This window comes from Rattus rattus, chromosome X, assembly GCF_011064425.1.
Source record: "Rattus rattus isolate New Zealand chromosome X, Rrattus_CSIRO_v1, whole genome shotgun sequence".
Classification (NCBI taxonomy): Eukaryota; Metazoa; Chordata; class Mammalia; order Rodentia; family Muridae; genus Rattus; species Rattus rattus.
This window is the reverse complement of record NC_046172.1, coordinates 127,991,646-128,009,695: the sequence shown is the minus strand read 5'-3', so window position 1 is coordinate 128,009,695 and position 18,050 is coordinate 127,991,646. Positions and strand designations below refer to the sequence as shown.

The 18,050-nt window shown below is 41.4% G+C and overlaps 1 protein-coding gene across 1 annotated transcript; it reads right to left on the bottom strand.

The window, feature by feature from the left end:
• Nucleotides 1–323: 323 nt before the first annotated feature.
• LOC116888433 (olfactory receptor 10K1-like) lies at nt 324–1,262 on the bottom strand. Its single transcript, XM_032889709.1, has one exon. It carries the CDS (start codon nt 1,260–1,262, stop codon nt 324–326), a length of 939 nt encoding a protein of 312 aa, XP_032745600.1.
• Between the last annotated feature and the right edge of the window lie 16,788 nt (nt 1,263–18,050).

The window sequence follows — 18,050 nt, the reverse complement described above, 5'->3', positions numbered from 1 at the left end:
GCGGATGAAATTGTCCATGGTGGGGAACAGAAAAGCATCTAAAAATGCAAAGGAGTCTAGTGACTCTCCAAGCCATAGAAAATTCTGAAACACCTAAAAGCAAAACAAAAAAGCTACAAGAAATTCTAAGATTCTTTTCATCTTTCCAAGTACAGAAAAGTGAACGGTAAATTCCACGTGAACCAAGAACCACAGAGATGTCTCAGAAGAAGGCATGGGCATACAGAGCGTTCAGGGAGATGACTGAATTGTTGGGAAAGGGCTTGGTTAGTGTTGCTGGGTCATGCCTTCCCTTTCAACTTGTATTGGGCTGGGCTGCTACCTTACCGGTTGCGGTTCACCAGGAGTCTTCTGAGGGCACCTTTGACTTCTTTGTTCCTCAAGCTATAGATCATAGGATAGAGCATTGGGGTTATATTAGTATAGATTAAGGACACAATTTTGTCCTGTTCCGGTGCATAGCAGGACTTGGGACGAATGTAGATGAATATTGCACAGCCATAGTGCATAACAGAGACCAGCAGGTGGCCGGCACAGGTGGAGAAAGCTTTGCTCCTGCCTTCTGCGGAATGGATTCTAAGGATGGCAGTAATAATGAATCCGTAGGAAAGCAGGATCAGCAAGAAGGGAATCAACAGGATCAGCATGCACACAAGGAAGACTGCGATTTCATTGGCCTGTGTATCAGAGCAGGCTAAGAACAGGACGGCAGGAATGTCACAAAAGAAATGGTTGATGACATGGGACTGACAGAAGGGCAGGAGGAATATCAGTGTGGTAAGAGTAAGTGAAAGTGTGAAACCACTGATGCATGCCAGAGCCAACATCTGCAGACAGAGTGCCCGGGTGATGATGAGTGTGTAACGCAGGGGGTTACAGATGGCCACAAAACGGTCGTATGCCATCGCAGCGAGGAGGAAACATTCTGCTCCACCCAGAGCAATGAAAAGGTGCATTTGCAGAGCGCATCCCAGGAAGGACATCCGTTGGTTTCTGGACAGGAAGTTGGCCAGCATGTTAGGCACGATAACTAATATGTAGCAAATTTCAATGGCAGATAGGTTCCGAAGGAAGAAATACATAGGTGTCTGGAGGCAGGTGTCAATCAGGGTGATGAGCACAATAGTTGCATGGCCCGCTAGGGTGACGAGATGCATAATTAGAAAGAGTCCAAAAAAGAGGATCTGTAGTTCAGCCAGGTCCCCGAAGCCTAAAATAATGAATCCAGAGCTTAAGGTATGGTTTTTCTTCAACAGTTCCATCTTTTGTTCTCCTTTGTAGAACTATAACACTGGAAAGGAGATTTTTCTAGCAGTTGTCTCATCCTTGAGAAATACTAGAGCTCTTTTGATAGATGAGAATTTTAGTCCGACCTTCCAGGCACATTCCTTGCTCTCACTCTACTAGCTTTTAAAACTCTAACCTTTCTTGGTATAGGATGAAAGACTGCTGGTATTAGAGTACTTTAATTCATCTGCTGAGCTGTGAAGATCAACTGGCACACCCAGCCTCTAAGCACAAAGTTGTTCTTCTTGACCTCAACGCAATGCTTCTAACAGAGATGCTGTAGTACATTTTGAAGAGTTGGCTGAGGTAGGAGCGGAAGCTGAGCCGGATGTATTAAGTAAGATTAAAATGGAGACTAGGCCTGGAAGGTCACTGCTTGGAACCCTGTAGGAAGTAAAGCATAGTGAGTTAACCTTAGATACCTTTGAATTTTTATATCAGTCATATTGTTATCTCTTTATTACCACCTCCAACTCCCAGGATCTCAGCAGTCAGTGGGTTGTGAACAGGGCGCCAGAGAGGAAGGCCACATAACTTGCAGTAGCTGCTCTCTTTCCCATGCCTTACCTACTTGTGGATACCCCAACTCTGCGTCACCCTCTTCCAGATGTCTCATCCAACCTCTTGGTTGAATTAGTTCCCTCCTTATGCTCCCACATCCCTCCAGGCTTCCGTAACCACGTTGTCCATCACTGACTTCTACAATTCTTTGACTATCCTTCCGTCCACATCACCCGTCTAAGGGCTCCAGAATGGCAAGAACGGTGTCCTATTCTTCTCCTCAAACAATGGCTGGTACACATCAGGAGCCTGTTCACCCTGTGAGTTTCTGAATACATGCCAGTCTCTCATGTGCGCATGTTCCATAGTTGGCACCAGGTCTGGCCTTGAGAAGAACGGGGCAAAAGGCTGGACTAGGTCACATAGTAGGAGCAGGAACTATATAGGACAGAACTGGAACAGACTCGGGGGCAGTGAATTGTTGAATGAACAACATCTTGTCTGATACGTTTCCTGAACTTCAGAGAAACTTACTTTCTCCTTGCATTGATCCAAAATAGAAACAAAAAGCTTCATTGTTAGTCTCTGATTTCTTCCTATGCCCCCTTCCATCACAGGAACGAGAAAAGGGGGAGATTTCCAAGGAGTCGAGGTGTTCAGAAAATCACAAATCAACAAGAGGTAACTCAGAGATTAAGAGCACTGGTTGATTTTACAGAGAACCCAGGTTTCATTCTCAGCACCTGCATGGCAAGTCATAACCATCCATAACTCCAGTTCCACGGGATATAGCACTGTTTTCTGGCCGCAGTGGATACCGGGCATGTGTATAGTACGTGTATACACATGCAGACAAAATCCCCATACATATAGAACAAAATCGATAAATCTAATCTTAAAATTTTTAAGCGGTAAAAAGTTTGTGAGAGTTGAATTGTTACTTAAAGAGGTCATTTGGGGGAATGTGACTTTTCTGGGCCCAAAGTAACATTGGTGAAATAAGAAAGCCGATTATGATTACAGCTTTGTTCGACATAGATAGTTGTCATAATTGTGGTTTCGCAACCACTTATACTCCTCGTTGACTAGTATTTTGGCATGTATTTACCTAACAGGTGCATGAGACGGAGCAACATGCCAAGTTTTTACTCCAAAATAGGGTATTGCGGTTTTCTCCTCTGAGTGACCTACTCCTTGAGCCTGCTCCTGTCACCGGCCCTGCTCAAACTTCTGTATCCTAATGGAGCCCATCCTGGCTTCCCTCTTCAGTCGTCACTTCTGCCTATAGTTACAAAAGCCCCGGTGAAGAAACTGGCGGAGGCCAAGGCGAACAGCCCGTTTCCCCAACAGGAACCCAAAATATCTTGAGCTTAACCCCCTTCTATGACTCAGCCCACCCTCTCACCTTCTGTATGCTCAGCCTTCCCTACAGCCTCTTCATTAACCTTCGACAACTCTGTGAATAAGATTGTGCTTCTGAGTGTCTGTTGTGTTTTTTGGATGCATACCCTTGGCCTTGGCTTTCCACCCTTATTCTTTCCTACTCCTTACTCTCATGTCAGTGTATATAGATATGCGACTCTGACCTTTATTGGGCCCAAACCTTGAAAATAATAAAACCAAAAAATTCTAAAAATAGGAATTTCACGTGACTTAAAAGTAACGAGTCACCTCATATTAAAGTCTCCTCTCTTTTTCTCCCCCTCTCCTACTCTCCAAGAAGGATCATTCTTGGAGAGAGATATTCTGTTCTGTTTTGTTTTGTGCATACGAATACCTGTTTCTCACTTCACGAGGGCACACATTTCTAACCTGAGTACTTGGGAAGCTTGAGGAGGATGATCAGGAGTTCAAAGCCAGCGTGAGCTATATAGTGTTTTCTAGGCTAGATTGGGATACATGAGATGTCTGTCTACACACATACACACAAAGACACACACACGCACAGATACACAGAACGTCCTGACAGATATGTACACTGCCATACGTATGTGCTCACATGTATATATATAAAATAGTAGATGATATCATGATATAGAAACCGACCGATAATATTGTAGTAATACGACCACTAATAATACGTCCGAGAGGTTTTTCGTTAGTACATGTTAGTTTCTCCCTTTTTCTAGTTTGATCCCCTGTAGAGAAGAGGCCTAGATTACCTGGGAGAGCGAGATCTGCGTTTGATCTGAGGAGCAGCCTTGTTGGATATCTTCCTGTTACCATCGGTTATTGGGAAGCCTGAAAAGAACAAAGAGCCGGGGCTCAGAGGGTGCTGGAGGAAACACATGGCTCTGATCTGGAAGCATGGCTTCCCAGAGTCCAGACAGTAGCTCTCTAGGCTATTAGTCCAGAACACAGAGAGCAATGCTCAGAAGTACAGCTGCTGTCTCTAGAATGTATTATCGTAGCAAGAGCAAGTCTTTACAATGGCTGCCCTGGTTTGTGTCTTGCTTTAAGTATCAGTGAAGGCAGAACTCAGAAAGTCCTAGGAGAGGTCAGAAAGAAGGCTGTACTGGGATCCATTCACCAAGGGGACTGCCTTCCCCAGGTCACACAGCTAGCTGAGGCCAAGCTCAAACCTCAGTGGTCATTATTTCATTTACAAACCTCAGATACACTACAGCTATTGGCAATATCGTTTATAAGTCAGACCTGCTGAAACTGCAGCCGCTGTTACGCAATGGCTATATAGAGTGTGAACAGAGCTAATTTGAGAAGAAGTCAAAAAACCGTAAAAATTGCCAAGCAACCAGAGCTTCCAGGGACTAAGCTACTACCTAAAGACTATACATGGACTGACCCTGGACTCTGACCTCATAGGTTGCAATGAATATCCTAGTAAGAGCACCAGTGGAAGGGGAAGCCCTGGGTCCTGCTAAGACTGAACCCCTAGTGAACTAGACTGTTGGGGGGAGGGCGGCAATGGGGGGAGGGTTGGGAGGGGAACACCCATAAGGAAGGGGAGGGGGAGGGGGATGTTTGCCCAGAAACCGGGAAAGGGAATAACACTAGAAATGTAAATAAGAAATACTCAAGTTAATAATAATAAAAAAAAGTTTAATTGCCTTATTCTAGAAAATTCAAGTAATATAAAAAAAAAAAACCGTAAAATTTAGCTTAGGCCAAAAGTGGACAATGAAGCCCGAGTCTGATATTCTCCTAGGTATTTACTTCTTCTCTGCTGAATTTCATGGCTCTCTATAAGTGATAGGATGGGCAAAGAGCGCTCAAGTCTTCCGTTTTTAATCTATATCTTCGGTTGCGGGAATGCCACCCATCATTACTGAGCACAGGTAATAGGGATTACAGAACCTTGACAATGGCATAATAAAGCTGCCTGACATCCTGTGGTTAGGGGACAGCAGTGTTGGTTCTAGACAACATCAGGGAGTAGCCCCTGTATACACCATGAAGCAAGAAATAGGGAGCCTAAACGCCCCCTATGAACTTAGGTTTTAAGTATAAAGTTAATACCTTGGAAGTAAGGCACCTCAGATGAGACATAGATACTGAAGCTGCTGCCTTTGCAAATTCCTAGATGTTTTGAAACTGTGAAAATGAATCGCAGAGAGTTGGAATGTAAAGTTCATCATGAGCTTTCCGCCCTTGCACTAGGTTTATAGGGAGAAGGCATGGTTTGGACACGCAGAATGATGAAAGTGACCTTGTAGACCACATGTGCCATGAAAATGTCCCACACACAACCACATCATTGGTACCAAGAACCATGCATCAGTCCAGGTGAATGCGCCTTAAATTAACAAGCTTACAGATAGGTTAAACATCTGGGTTAGAAATGATGCCATCAGTGGTGCTGTTCACGGGATGGATGCATCAGATGATTCTGCTTTATGATCGGTAAAGACCGAAAGCATAGTCTTGAAGAATTTCTGATTGGAGGTAATTATGGATGAAGAACGTTTGTCATAAATAACCTATGAAAAAGAGTAAAAACTTCATCAGGAATCACTGAGCGAACATGGATGGTGGCTTAAATGTTGGAGCTCTGGCCCCACCAACCATCCAGAGGCTCCGTCTGAGGGGCAAAGAGGTTTGAATTAGGACTTTCATCTCTCAAACTTACCCAGTAAGATTAATGGACACAACTGGACCCTTCTTTACAGTGTCATTTTACTTAAGCCTTCAAATTGCATTCATTTCGAATGTTATTTTCATCCCAGGGCAATCCGTGGTAGGAAAGAATTCATATTAGGGACAACTTAACATACTGGATTTTACTATTAGAAAGATTCTAATAATCGTGTGGTTTTGTAGAAATTTCTGTGAGATACATTGCCAACGATAGAGATAATCTGAGTTGAGAAAACAGAATGAAAATAAACTTTTGCCCATGAATACACCACAGACTTTAATAGTTAAGCCCAGTGAATTGAGAAACATTAAAATCTGTCAAATATCAGATGTGCACTCTGGGGTAACACTTTCTCCCTAGTTTCTCTTAGGATGAAAACATTTCACGACGATTGGTAAAATATACATTTTGTTTGTTTTTAAATCAAAACACCAAAAGTTCTGAGTATGGGATTTCCCCCACCCTTTCCACCCAGCAATGAGAAAGGTAGTGACACCGGCCTGCTCTGTAAGCTTCACACTTTCCTTTAATGGGTCACTGCATGTTTACACTGGTGGATATGTTGGGAATTGACAAGCACATTTGACTTCCACAGTGAGTTTCACCGACTAACCATTCTTTACCAGTATAAAACCCGAGTTATGTTTCTTATATGCTAACACTGTCTTGCGATATTTCTCAGTTGTATCAGAACTCATTGTGGCTGCGACAAGGTGCATTAATTTTAACCAAATCCTAGTTCCCAAAACTCTCATCCTAAGTTTTAAATACTGTGAATTTCTTAGTAATTGTAGTATCTGATAAGCAAAAGTACCTGAATCGGAAACCTCAGATTTCCGCTGTTTTCCTAGCCAGTATTTCTGCATCCCAGAATACACATTATACCACCTGCCTTATTTCTGCATCCCAGAATACACACTATACCACCCGCCTTTACTGTAATATTCACGATGATTACCTTTGTTTTAATTTGATCGCATGTGCAGACATCCTATTTATTTCCATATGAGATCACATTTGTAGTTTCTGGAGGTAAAGGCACATACAAAAATTGAGAGGGGACGCAATTCAATGCACCACGGCCAGGAAAGATAAGACGGGCCGAGTCCTTCCCGGGAGAAAGCCTTGGGAATATTGAAAAGAACTGCTTTGCCACAGCTGCCCTGAGACATTCATATTTAACCTGTTATCTTGTTTAGGAAAACAGGCCCAGAGAGAACCTAAAGTTTTCCAACGCTCTTCATCTTGTGGAAAAGAGCATAACGTATGTCTTATGGGATTCTGTTAACTCCAAATGCACAGTTCCTCGTCTGCAAGCTGAGCGAGAAAGTGCCCATTAAAAAGTATTGTGGTCGTAGTCTCAACTCACCTGGACCCCTGAGATCTCTCAAACACTGAACCACAAACCAGGCAGCATGTACAAGCTAGTCTAAGGCTCCAGACACACATACAGCAGAGGACTTCCTGGTCTGGCCTCAGCGGGAGAAGACACACCCAACCCTAGAGAGACTTGAGGCCCCAGGGAGTGGGGAGGCCTGGCAGGATGGGGGGTTGGGTTTTAGGGGGACATCCTCTTGGAGACATGGGGGAGGAGAAACGGGATGAGGGGCTGTGGGAGGGTGGACCAGAAGGAGGGTAACAACTGCACTGTAAAAATATAAAAGTAGTCTCACACTATTACTGGGTGGGGTTCAGTGTGTGCTTTGAGCTTCAGTAAAGTTTCTTTTATGAATGTGGGTGCCCTTGAGTTGGGGGGCATAGATGTTCAGAATTTCAGAATGTTCATAGGTTTTCTCTTGGTGAATTTTCCCTTCGATGAATGTGAAGCGTCCTTCCTCATCACGCTTGATAACTTTTGGTTGAAAGTCTATTTTATTGGGTATTAGGATGGCGACTCCGGCTTCTTTCTTGGGATCATTTGCTTGGAAGCCCTTTCCCATCCTTTTACTCTGAGACGGTGTCTGTCTTTGCGATTGAGTTGTGTTTCTTGTATGCAGCAAAATGCTGGATCTTGTTTGCGTATGAAATTTGTTAGTGTACGTCTTTTTATAGGTGAGTTGAGTCAATGCGTTTTCCTGGGTATACATATAGCAGAAAGCTGCTTGGTCCGGTCTCAGTGGGAAAAGGTGTGCCCAATCTTGGAGAGATTCCCTTGAGGCCTCAGGGAAGGGGGATGCCTGTTGGGTGGGGAACACCTTCTCAGAGGCATGGGGGAGGAGTCGTGTCATGAGGATGTGTGGGAGGGGTGCCAGGAGCAGGGACCATGGCTGAAATGTAAATAAAACAATACTAATAAAAAGAAAAACTCAAAAGTGACTGGGGTTAGCAAGTTAAAGCTGTACCCTAATATTTCAAAACAAAATGCATTAAACATATAATAAAATTAAGGATAAATATATGAATAAATTTAAGCTCAAATGAAGTATAGAAACAAGCTACAACGCATACTACCCTGAAACAAGACAAAAGAACTGTGACCAAGGTTTGCTTTCCTATGTAAACATGAGAACATATCGATGTCAAAGAGTCGACTCTTGAACTGGAAGCTGATAGGATGATGCAAGCATGAAAAAAATAATCTATTTGCTTATCTCTCAGGTCAGATCTCTAGGATACACACAGATGTCTTAGTTCTCATTTTATCTCTTCTCATACCATGTATACATCTTCCTGCTCTTCTTTAAGTCATGAAATGATTACAGTGTGTACTACAAGGATTAAGATTTTTTTGGCAAAGTACTTCCTTGAACCAATAGTTAAATGATAACAAACATTTGTAATTTCACAAGCTTGAATAAATTGACTCTGGCTCTAATAAGCGAATTATAAAGGTAGGATAGATTTTTTTCGCATATCCATTTCTCACTCTATTTTTTTTTGATAAAATCTCAAGGGATGATTAGATCTATGAAATTTATCAAATTTATCATTTATCCAAAAAAATGACCTTTTCTAAACTATGCAGTGGGTAAAATCCATTATATGAATGTGGACCATTCTGGGAGGAGAGGGTTTCTATTTTTTAAATATTACCTTCTTGCAACCAATGCTATCCTCAAGAGGATTTCTGTTTTTCACAATAGATGTTCTTATAAAAACAAGGGGCCAGGGCAGTTGAAAGTTGCCATATCTTGTCAACATTTGCATCAAATATTTTTTTTCTAGAGTAGAGAGGTACATGGAGAATTTTGAAACTGAATTTACTCTTCTACCAGATCACAACTTGTCACGGCTTCACATATATCTGTATTTCTGAACCTTAGTTTTAGTCACCTGTCTTTTCATTATCTCCTCAATTCACCTTTATATATTAGATATGGCAATTGTGTGTTTGATTAAAAATATCGTTATGTATTTTGCATCTACTCTTGTGAGAAAAGATGTGACTTTGAAACAAACTGTGAGGAAGTTGCTTGAGGACATTTCCAGAGCCAGACAATTTTAAGGATTCTGTGGCAGGAACTCAGTGCCAGTCTGCCAGGTGTTCTCAAGGTTGGTATATAAGTGACATATAGACCTATATAAATACAGTGAAGAGAATCAGTCTTTGAACTTTTATTGTAAAATCTGAATGTATTAAGTTTTGCTTTTTTTTCCTTGAAAAATAAGCATGCTCAAAATATAGAAATAGTTTAAATGATTCTTGGACTGTACTCCTGGATTACAAATTATAAAATTTAATGTATATATTGGAATTTCTAAGGTATAAAGACACAAAATATGTGTGGCATCTTCAGTGGAAAGGGCTCACCTTCACACGCTCTAACAATGAAGGACAACAGCTGCCTCTGTTGTTTTGGGAGACTCCTGGACTAATGTAACCAGCATTCAAGAGGAGGCTTCTCGTTTTGGCTACAGGATTTTTGTTATTCCATAGTTCTCGTAGAGTACACTGTCAACCCAAGTGACATAATTTCCTTTAAGGTGAGTATAGTGGTGTGCGTACATACTTCAGTGTATTCTGTATAGTTTTAGGTATACGTAAAATGATATTAATCCTCAAGACTTTATCAGACAACATTGCTAGTATTTGTCCCTCCTTCTCCCTCTCTATTTACCCTCCCCATAAGAATTCTTCATACTTTCCTGGTTTCTGTGATTATTCCATGGTATATGCTCATTACTCAAGATTTAAAGCTAAGAATTACAGATGAGAAAGAACATGTGACTTTGGTCTTTCTGGGTCTGGACTTATCCCACTTAATATAATATTTTGATGGTTTTGCTTTTTTATAGTTAAATAGTATTCTATTGTGTCTAGGGACCACATCTTCATTATCCATTCATTTTGGCAAAGCTATGTAAATTATTTCCATTCCCTAGCTCCTGTAAATAGGGTGGCAGTGAACATTGCTAAACAAATATTTCTGGAGTAGGACGAGGACTCCTTTGGGCATATACCAAGGTGTTATGTAGTTTGGCCATATGATAATATATATTTTTAGATTGTTTAGTGCTTTTACTACTGATTCCCAGAGTGACTGCACCAATTCTCACTCCCACCAACATTGGACGAAGGTCTGTCTTTCCTCACAACTTTGTTGTAATTACCAATAACTACAAGGGCATCACACCTCTTACATCTATGACTAAGGGAGTGTCACAGAAGAGGGGCCAGAAAGATTGTAAGGGTAAGAAAACCAAGAAGTCTGCTGTGAAACTCTCCTAGAAATATCAGTACAAACAAGATCTGAACAATGGCAATATCCAAAGACATGCTAACATTGAAGGAGAAAAATTACAGTTTTCACACTTAGACAAAGAACTACAGGCAACTAATGACTGTTGAGTGAGGGAGAGTTAGACTCTCAAAGGAATTAGTCCCCTAGTTGGTTTTCTAAAGCAAAGTGGTCATATTTGGCCTATGGCCAAATACACACAGTAAATGAAAATGTACCCGACAGGTTATATTTATATATCTTTAACGAATGTACATGTATGTGTAACAATAACAATTGAGAAGGATGAGGCTATTATCACTTTGAAAGTGAGGGGATATGGGAGGAATTAGAGGGAAGACATTGGAGAAATGGTGCTTGGAGGAGGAGAGGTAGGGGACTAAGTGAAATAATTATATTTCAATTAAAATGTATAAAAATAAAAAATACTAAAATGGATGCAAAATGTGGTAAAGTTCGATTATTATATTTTATGTGCAGTTTTAAATCTACTTTATGCTCCATTTTGTTTAAGAGGAAATCATTACCATAAATTTTATCGCTCATAGAGAAACGTGTATTATTTTTTATCCTTCTGTAGAACTGTTCCAAAGTAAGAAGATCTCCGTGGCTGTCATAGGATCTTAACTGTGATGGTGAGGGAACAGAATCAGAGCAGGATGTTTCCTTAGGGAACAGAACCAGAGCAGGATGTTTCCTTTCCTCTCTTTGAGTTCTCTGATATTAGGTCTGTCTGTCTGAAGAGTAATAGGAACCTCCTGTATTCTAACACAGTTTTGCACCAGGCCTCTAACAGAAAGTGTCAGTATGATGCAAATGAACTCCGTGAACAAGTAAATGTCAGGTAAAACAGACATTGAAACCCGCACAGACATATACAGCAATCAAACCTGGGAGGAATAACTCTCTCCAGTGAACAAGCTCCATCTAAGATTAAAAGTAACTATTTAAGAAAAAAACTTTCTGGTCAAAAGACTGAAGTAGGCCTCAGGGGCTCGTCATCTAAACCATCTAAATCCTAGTTTCTCTGTTTCCAGTCACATCATGTGGATGGGGCTCTCGGTATTTCATGATCTTCAGTGTGTGACGGGCAAACAGAAATTTCTCAGATGATTTTTTTGTAACTTCCTAGGAGGTCTTTAACAGATATAATGATAGAGAAGACATACATTTTAGTTGATAAGTGCAAAGAATATTAATTTACATAATTCATCCAAGGAGGTTTTGAATGTCGTAAGTATGCAACCTAAACAGCTTTAGAGAAGCTATTCAGTCAGTGTCTCTCCTGCATTCTTTATATAACTGTTGGTATAATGTTAAAAAAAGAAAGAAAACCAAGAAAATGAACATGCTATTCAGTTTAAAACAAAACCTGTATTTTATGTCTTCAGTTTCCTTTCAGGTCCTTTGAAAGTTCTAGTTAGGAAGAGAGAAGTTCTCCAATTTCAGCAACTTTTGCACAGGATCATTTGCCTTCTTTGAAGCCTTATTCTCTGAGAACCGGACACGATCAAAACAGCAGTCTGATGTTCATTGCTGGTGAAATTTCCTGAATTTAGGAGTATGTACCATATGGCATGTAGACATGGAAATCTGGGATAAATAAAATGTGAGTCGGTTATAAATGGGTTCTTCAAATCCATTTACCGTACTGCGTTACTTGTCAAACTCGGGTGCTCAAATATTCTCTACAAACTTTCAGTGCCATTGAGGCTATACAATTTGTTGTCTCCTGTATCAGTGGGGTGTCAGGTGTATGAAAAGCTGGGGAGCGAGGATTGGACCAGATCTGAAGAGGGAATGGAAATCCGTGGAGGGTGGTGGTCATCTTTACAAAGTGTCGGAGACCTGGGATAGGTCTAGCAAGAAGATCTAGCGAGTCTATCAGGGCGACTCTAGCTGAGATGCACAGGACTTGAGGATATGGAGCGTGAACTGGTCACTCACTCCCAGGGGAGAGATAAGGACACCAACTCACCCACGAAAGAAACGCTTGACCTCCAATTAGCCCTGCCTATGAGAAATGCAGGCACAAAGATGGAGCAGACCCTGAGGGAATGGCTAACCAACGACTTGCCTAAATTGAGATCCATTCTGCAGGCAGGAACCAATCCCTGATACTATACATTATACTCTTTTATGTTTGTAGATAAGAACCTAGATTAACTGTCCTTTGAGAGGCTCCAACCAGCAGATGATTGTGAAGAATCCATAGACAGAGAGCCTAACAAAACACAGAGCTCGAGAAGTGCTCTGGAACAGTTCCTGGAAGGACTGAGTAACCTAGATGGGGATAGGACATGGCCAAGAAGATGAACAGAGTTAATTAACTAAACTGGAGTCTGGGGGGCTCCCAGAAACTGAATCACCAACCAAAGAGCAGGCAAGGGCTGAAACCTAGGTCTCCTGTACATAAATCGCAGATGTGTAGTTTGGTCTTCAAGTAGGTCCCCCAACAACTGCAGCATGGGCTTATCCTGCCTATGTTGCCTGCCTGTGGATCCAGAGTTGGATTGTCTGGCCACAGTGGAAAAGGATGCACCTAGTCCTGCAGTGACTTGAGGTGCCAGGGCTGGTTGGTATCCAGTGGGGCCTAGTCTTTCTTAGAGGAGAAGGGGATGGGGAAGGAAGGAAAGGAGTGTGTGAGTGGTGAAATGGGAGGAGAGCAGAGACTGTGATTGAGATTTAAGTGAATAAACAAACAAACAAACAAATGAGAATAAAAGAAAACATCTCCTTTACAAGGGGTATATTAATTTTCCTAGACATTCTAAAACTGGCTTTACTTAGTCACATCCAAATGTTGCCCCCAGTCCCCACTCCCAGAGTTCTTTACCCCATTCCCCCCCCCTTTGCCTTTGAGAGAGTGTTCCCCCAAGTGTCCCCCTTCCCTAGAGTATCCAGTCTCTACAGGATTAGGCAAATTCTGTCCTACTGAGGCCAGACAAGGCAGTCCTTTGTTACATAAGTACCAGGGCCCATCCCCTAAGCTCTTTGATTGGTGGCTTAGTCTCTGAGAGCTCCCAGGTGTCTGGCTTATGTGATACTGTTGGTCTTCCAGCCCCTTCAGCTTCTTTTATCCTTCCCCTGACTGTTAGTAGGGATCTCTGACCTCAGTCCAGTGGTTTTCTGTATTTAGGGCAGAGCAAGAATTTGAGAGTAAAAGTCAACATGAGATTCAAAATTATTAAAATATGAATTTGCAAGTTGAAATAATATTACAACCAAAGTTGGGCTGTTAGGCGTGTAGAAGCAAAACATAAGAAGGAGGAGGCTAACACAAGGGAAAGAGAATGATCCAAGTCTATCGTGGGCCCATATGGAAATGTAACGATGAGACTCATTACATAACACTACACACTCGTATGTCTACCAAATGAACAAAATGGATTTGCAAACAATAAACCCACACAAACCCAAAGGAGTGAGTCATAGGTCTGCAGGTGTTAGGCAGTGAAGGATGGACAGAGGCACAACCTTACTAAAGGGTGTAGTAAACATCCACAGGTGAGCAGTTCGGCCCTCTGGATGCAAAGAGTAAGAAGGGAGATAAGAGACCACAGAATAAGTACACACTGGAGAATGAATGCTGAGCTGGTGTGGACCTTTAGCCAGGATGGGCCCTGTGCTAGGAAAGACCCTCCAGTTTACTTGGTGGTGAACCAAATGTGGAGCATCACATCTTTTAGCTGGAAATAGGAATGCTTTCACTTTAGCTTTATAAGTTTTCAAAGTCACACATCTTTGCTAGATGTGCTGGTTAGTTTTATGTCACCATGAAATAAGCTAAGTCAACTGAGAGGAGGAGACTTCGATGAAGGAAATGCCTCATAAGACTGGACTGCAAACATTCTTGTAGGGCATTTACTGATTAATTTCTGATACAGGAGGGCCCAGCCCATTGTGGGCGTTGGCATCCCCGAGATGCTGGTCTTGGCTTCTAGAAGAAAGCAGGCTGATATCCCATGTTAAGTATATATCTGATATTTATGTTTTATTTTATTTTCTCCAGAATTTATTTTTTATTCTCATTACACTTCGATCACAGCCTGCCCTTCCTCCTCTCCTCCCAATCCCACCCTTGCAAACCCTTTCCCCCGTTATACTCACTTTTCCTCAGAGAAAGGAATATCCCCAGTGTACCAGCCTACCATGGGATATCTAGTCCCACAGAAGTGAGCATCTCCTCTGACGCTGAGGCCCAACCGGGCAGTGCAGGTAGGAGAACAGGACATACACACTTATGCATGCACATGCACTCATGTGGTAAAATAGATAATATATAATTAAATGAACATGGACATCTATATACAGTATCACACACATATGCATGCCTGCATACACAAACATAAAAACAAACAAACAAACAAACAAAAATAATGAACAAACAAACAAACAACAAAGCTGAGACAGATATGAAAAGCAAGCCAGTAAACAGCACCTCTCCATGACCTCTGCATTGGCTCTTGCCTGCAGGTTCTGGTCCTGGTTTCAGTTCTTGTCCTGTTTTTCTTTGTGGATGGATTATAGTGTAGAATTCCAAGTGAAATAAATCGTCTCCTCTCATACTTTCTTTTGCGCATGGTGCTTTATCATAGCAACAATAACCTTAACCAAGTAACTAAGAAGAAATGAACCAACCAATTATGGGTCCAGGAAGCTAGTTGTAGTGGCAACACAGCCTTGAACACAAACGTAAACGGTGGAAGTTGTGTCTGGCTGTTATCCTTGCTTAACTCATGTGGCTTGAGTTTCCCCCTTCTCCTCCACACATCTACGGAGATTACAGTTTGCCTTTCCTGGTTTTCTTTTTATATCTAATAACATTTTCCTTGAGATTCTGTTTGAGTCCATTTTTTAATTCTTTTATTAATGTTACTCAGAACCCCAAGATATAAAGGATATCAATTTCCCAAGATTCATCTGGTAAAGGCACCAGGATCCCAAATACCTGTAAAAACTTTTAAGGGTTACGCCCCAGTCCTTCAGTCTTCACAAATATGTGAGCAGGTTGTTCATAGACTTTGTGGGTGGTTTCGTCTTGGCACATGTAAATTGTGGATAAAAGGTTGGCAGAGGATAGAAAGGAGCACAGGATATGGACATTCATCTAAAACATTTCCTCCATGGAACAGGAAAAATGGGTGATATTCTTGCTTTGGCATTGAATTTTTTATTTGAGTCCCTGCGTGATCACTTTTCAATATATAACAGCGTGCCAAGAATGGGATTTGTAGGTGAATTTCAGAGCTTTATGTTCACGAGGAAGGGATTACAATGTTCTCTCCCTTATACAGGCAGATTCCTAAGTTCCCTATTACGATCCTGGCAAGAAGAAGACAAACCCAGCAGTTATCAGTGCTCATTGACGTGTGCAATGACTTTGTTGGGTTGAGGCTGACAGTGCCATTCACATCACAAATGAGGCTGAAGGCAATTTACCTGTGGATCAAACTGCCTGTTGAGTCTTAAAGTTATATACTGAAAACTCCAAACACAAGGCATTAAACTACTTCCAAAATTTCTGCATATGAAGCCAGAGATAAATGCTACTCCAGTCTTGGTCAGAAATACTTTTTTTTTTTTTTTTTTTTTTTTTTTTTTGCAGTGCATTACAGTGACTACAGAAATTGACACTTTCTCAAGATACTAAACAGCTGTTGGAGGCTCAGCCCTCAGGAAGACAATAATACCATACCCTCTAAAGCCCAGGGAATGTGGCTGAAGAGGAAGCGGAAAAAATGTAAAAAGAAGAAAAATGGTGAAGGCAATGTTCTAGAAAGGACCCATTGTTGCGTGGTCAACGGAATGGAGCAGAAACAGGGAATCCCAGAAATTCACACGTGAAAAGTGGCCTCAGTAGAAAAGTTTAATGCCTTTAGCTCAACTTGTATTCATTGATCCTGGTAGCATCCTGGGAAAAGCTTCATTATGAGAAAGTGGGAGGAGTGAGTACTCTGTATGATCCCTATACAATGTTGCCTCCTGGCCTGCAAGTTCCCTTGGTTGTGTTGCAGGCCAGGTTTACCACATCAAGAAGTTTGCCCATATATGTATATTTTAAGAAACCTTTCCTTCCTTCTAAAAATAACCTCCTTTTATCTCTGTACAAGTCATTATAATAAGACACAGGAACCTGGAAACTCCACACTCAAATCACTACCTCTCAGACTGTTATAGCTATTGCGAAGAACTACTTGGGAAATTGTGCTAGGGTCCTATTTGTCTGAAGAACCAACTCTAAATGTGGAGGATATATCTCAATATTCAGGTCTCCTAGAAGAATTTGAGATAAAAGTGAATAGAGTGAATAGAGTTCTAAGACTCCTAGCTTGAGTCAACCTCACCACTTCGACAAAGGCCTAGGATACTTTCAAGGATATCTGGAATATATTTTGACTAGTGAAGGGAGTCAACTACCAAATCTCAAGTTACACCTACAATATAGGTGGTTCCATCAAAGAGCCTTTAAGACATGACTGGAGATTGATCTAGATTTCCCTTTTTAGATTAGTGGCAAAACCTCTTTGTGAAGCTAAAGTATGAACCTATCAAGTAGAGCAATGCTTTCGCAGATAAAACGATGACCCACAGAAGCTATAGAACTGAGCAATCTTGTCTTTGCAGGTCCTTCTTGTTGTCACAGGAAAGCAAAGCCTCAACATTGGAACGGCTATGCGATGCTTTCCTACAGAAATGCAACATGTCATATGAAAAAAGATGCTGTGGCATCATTGCTCGTATCCCACCTAAGCGATATGGCAGTCACCAAACAGCTAGGCAAAAAAGCTTCAAGGTTGCTTTGGGGGCATCCATTATAATCCATCATACTGCATCCCGGAGAGGCTATCCTAGAATCGAGGAGTCACCTAAAGTAACAGGAAACAAATTAACAAAATGCCAAGGTGTCCTCTTTACACCAATACACTTTAACGTACTTTCTCCTGCCTCAACTTTTTTCCAGGTCCTCTCTAACTTAACACTTCCCCAACCCCAGTCTTCTTTCTTTCCTTTCTCTGTAAAACAAACAGGGAAAGGAAAATAGCCAATAAGCATGGATTCAGAAAACAAGTGATAAGATTAAACTGAAAAGTAAATGACTCAGAGAAAGCCAGTGTTTTGTTTTTCAGTCTTGCTACTCTTGTTCCTTTCTAAGAATATTAATCATAAAACTTCCAGGAGCAGCTTGCCTGTTCCTGAACAGTTTACGTCAATTCTTTTGAATTTGTATTTTTATGTTTTGTCCTCTTTCTACAGGAATATTTCCAGTGGTTCCTATTTTAAACAAGATGATAGGCATTGCCAGCTGCTGTAACTTTGTTATAACACTCAACAATCGTGTCAAGGACGACTTCCTTTTAGAGGCTCCTGATGTACACAGGGCAAAAGGGATATAGAGTCAGTCCTTTGGTTATACTCTCAGAAGTGTGGGATGGAATGCATCCAATCATAGTGCTTTCAAAAGTCTCCATGATGAATTCCCTAGT

What these genes read in the sequence shown, in the direction of transcription:
- LOC116888433 (XM_032889709.1), bottom strand. Translation starts at nt 1,262, where the DNA reads ATGGAACTGTTGAAGAAAAACCATACCTTAAGCTCTGGATTCATTATT.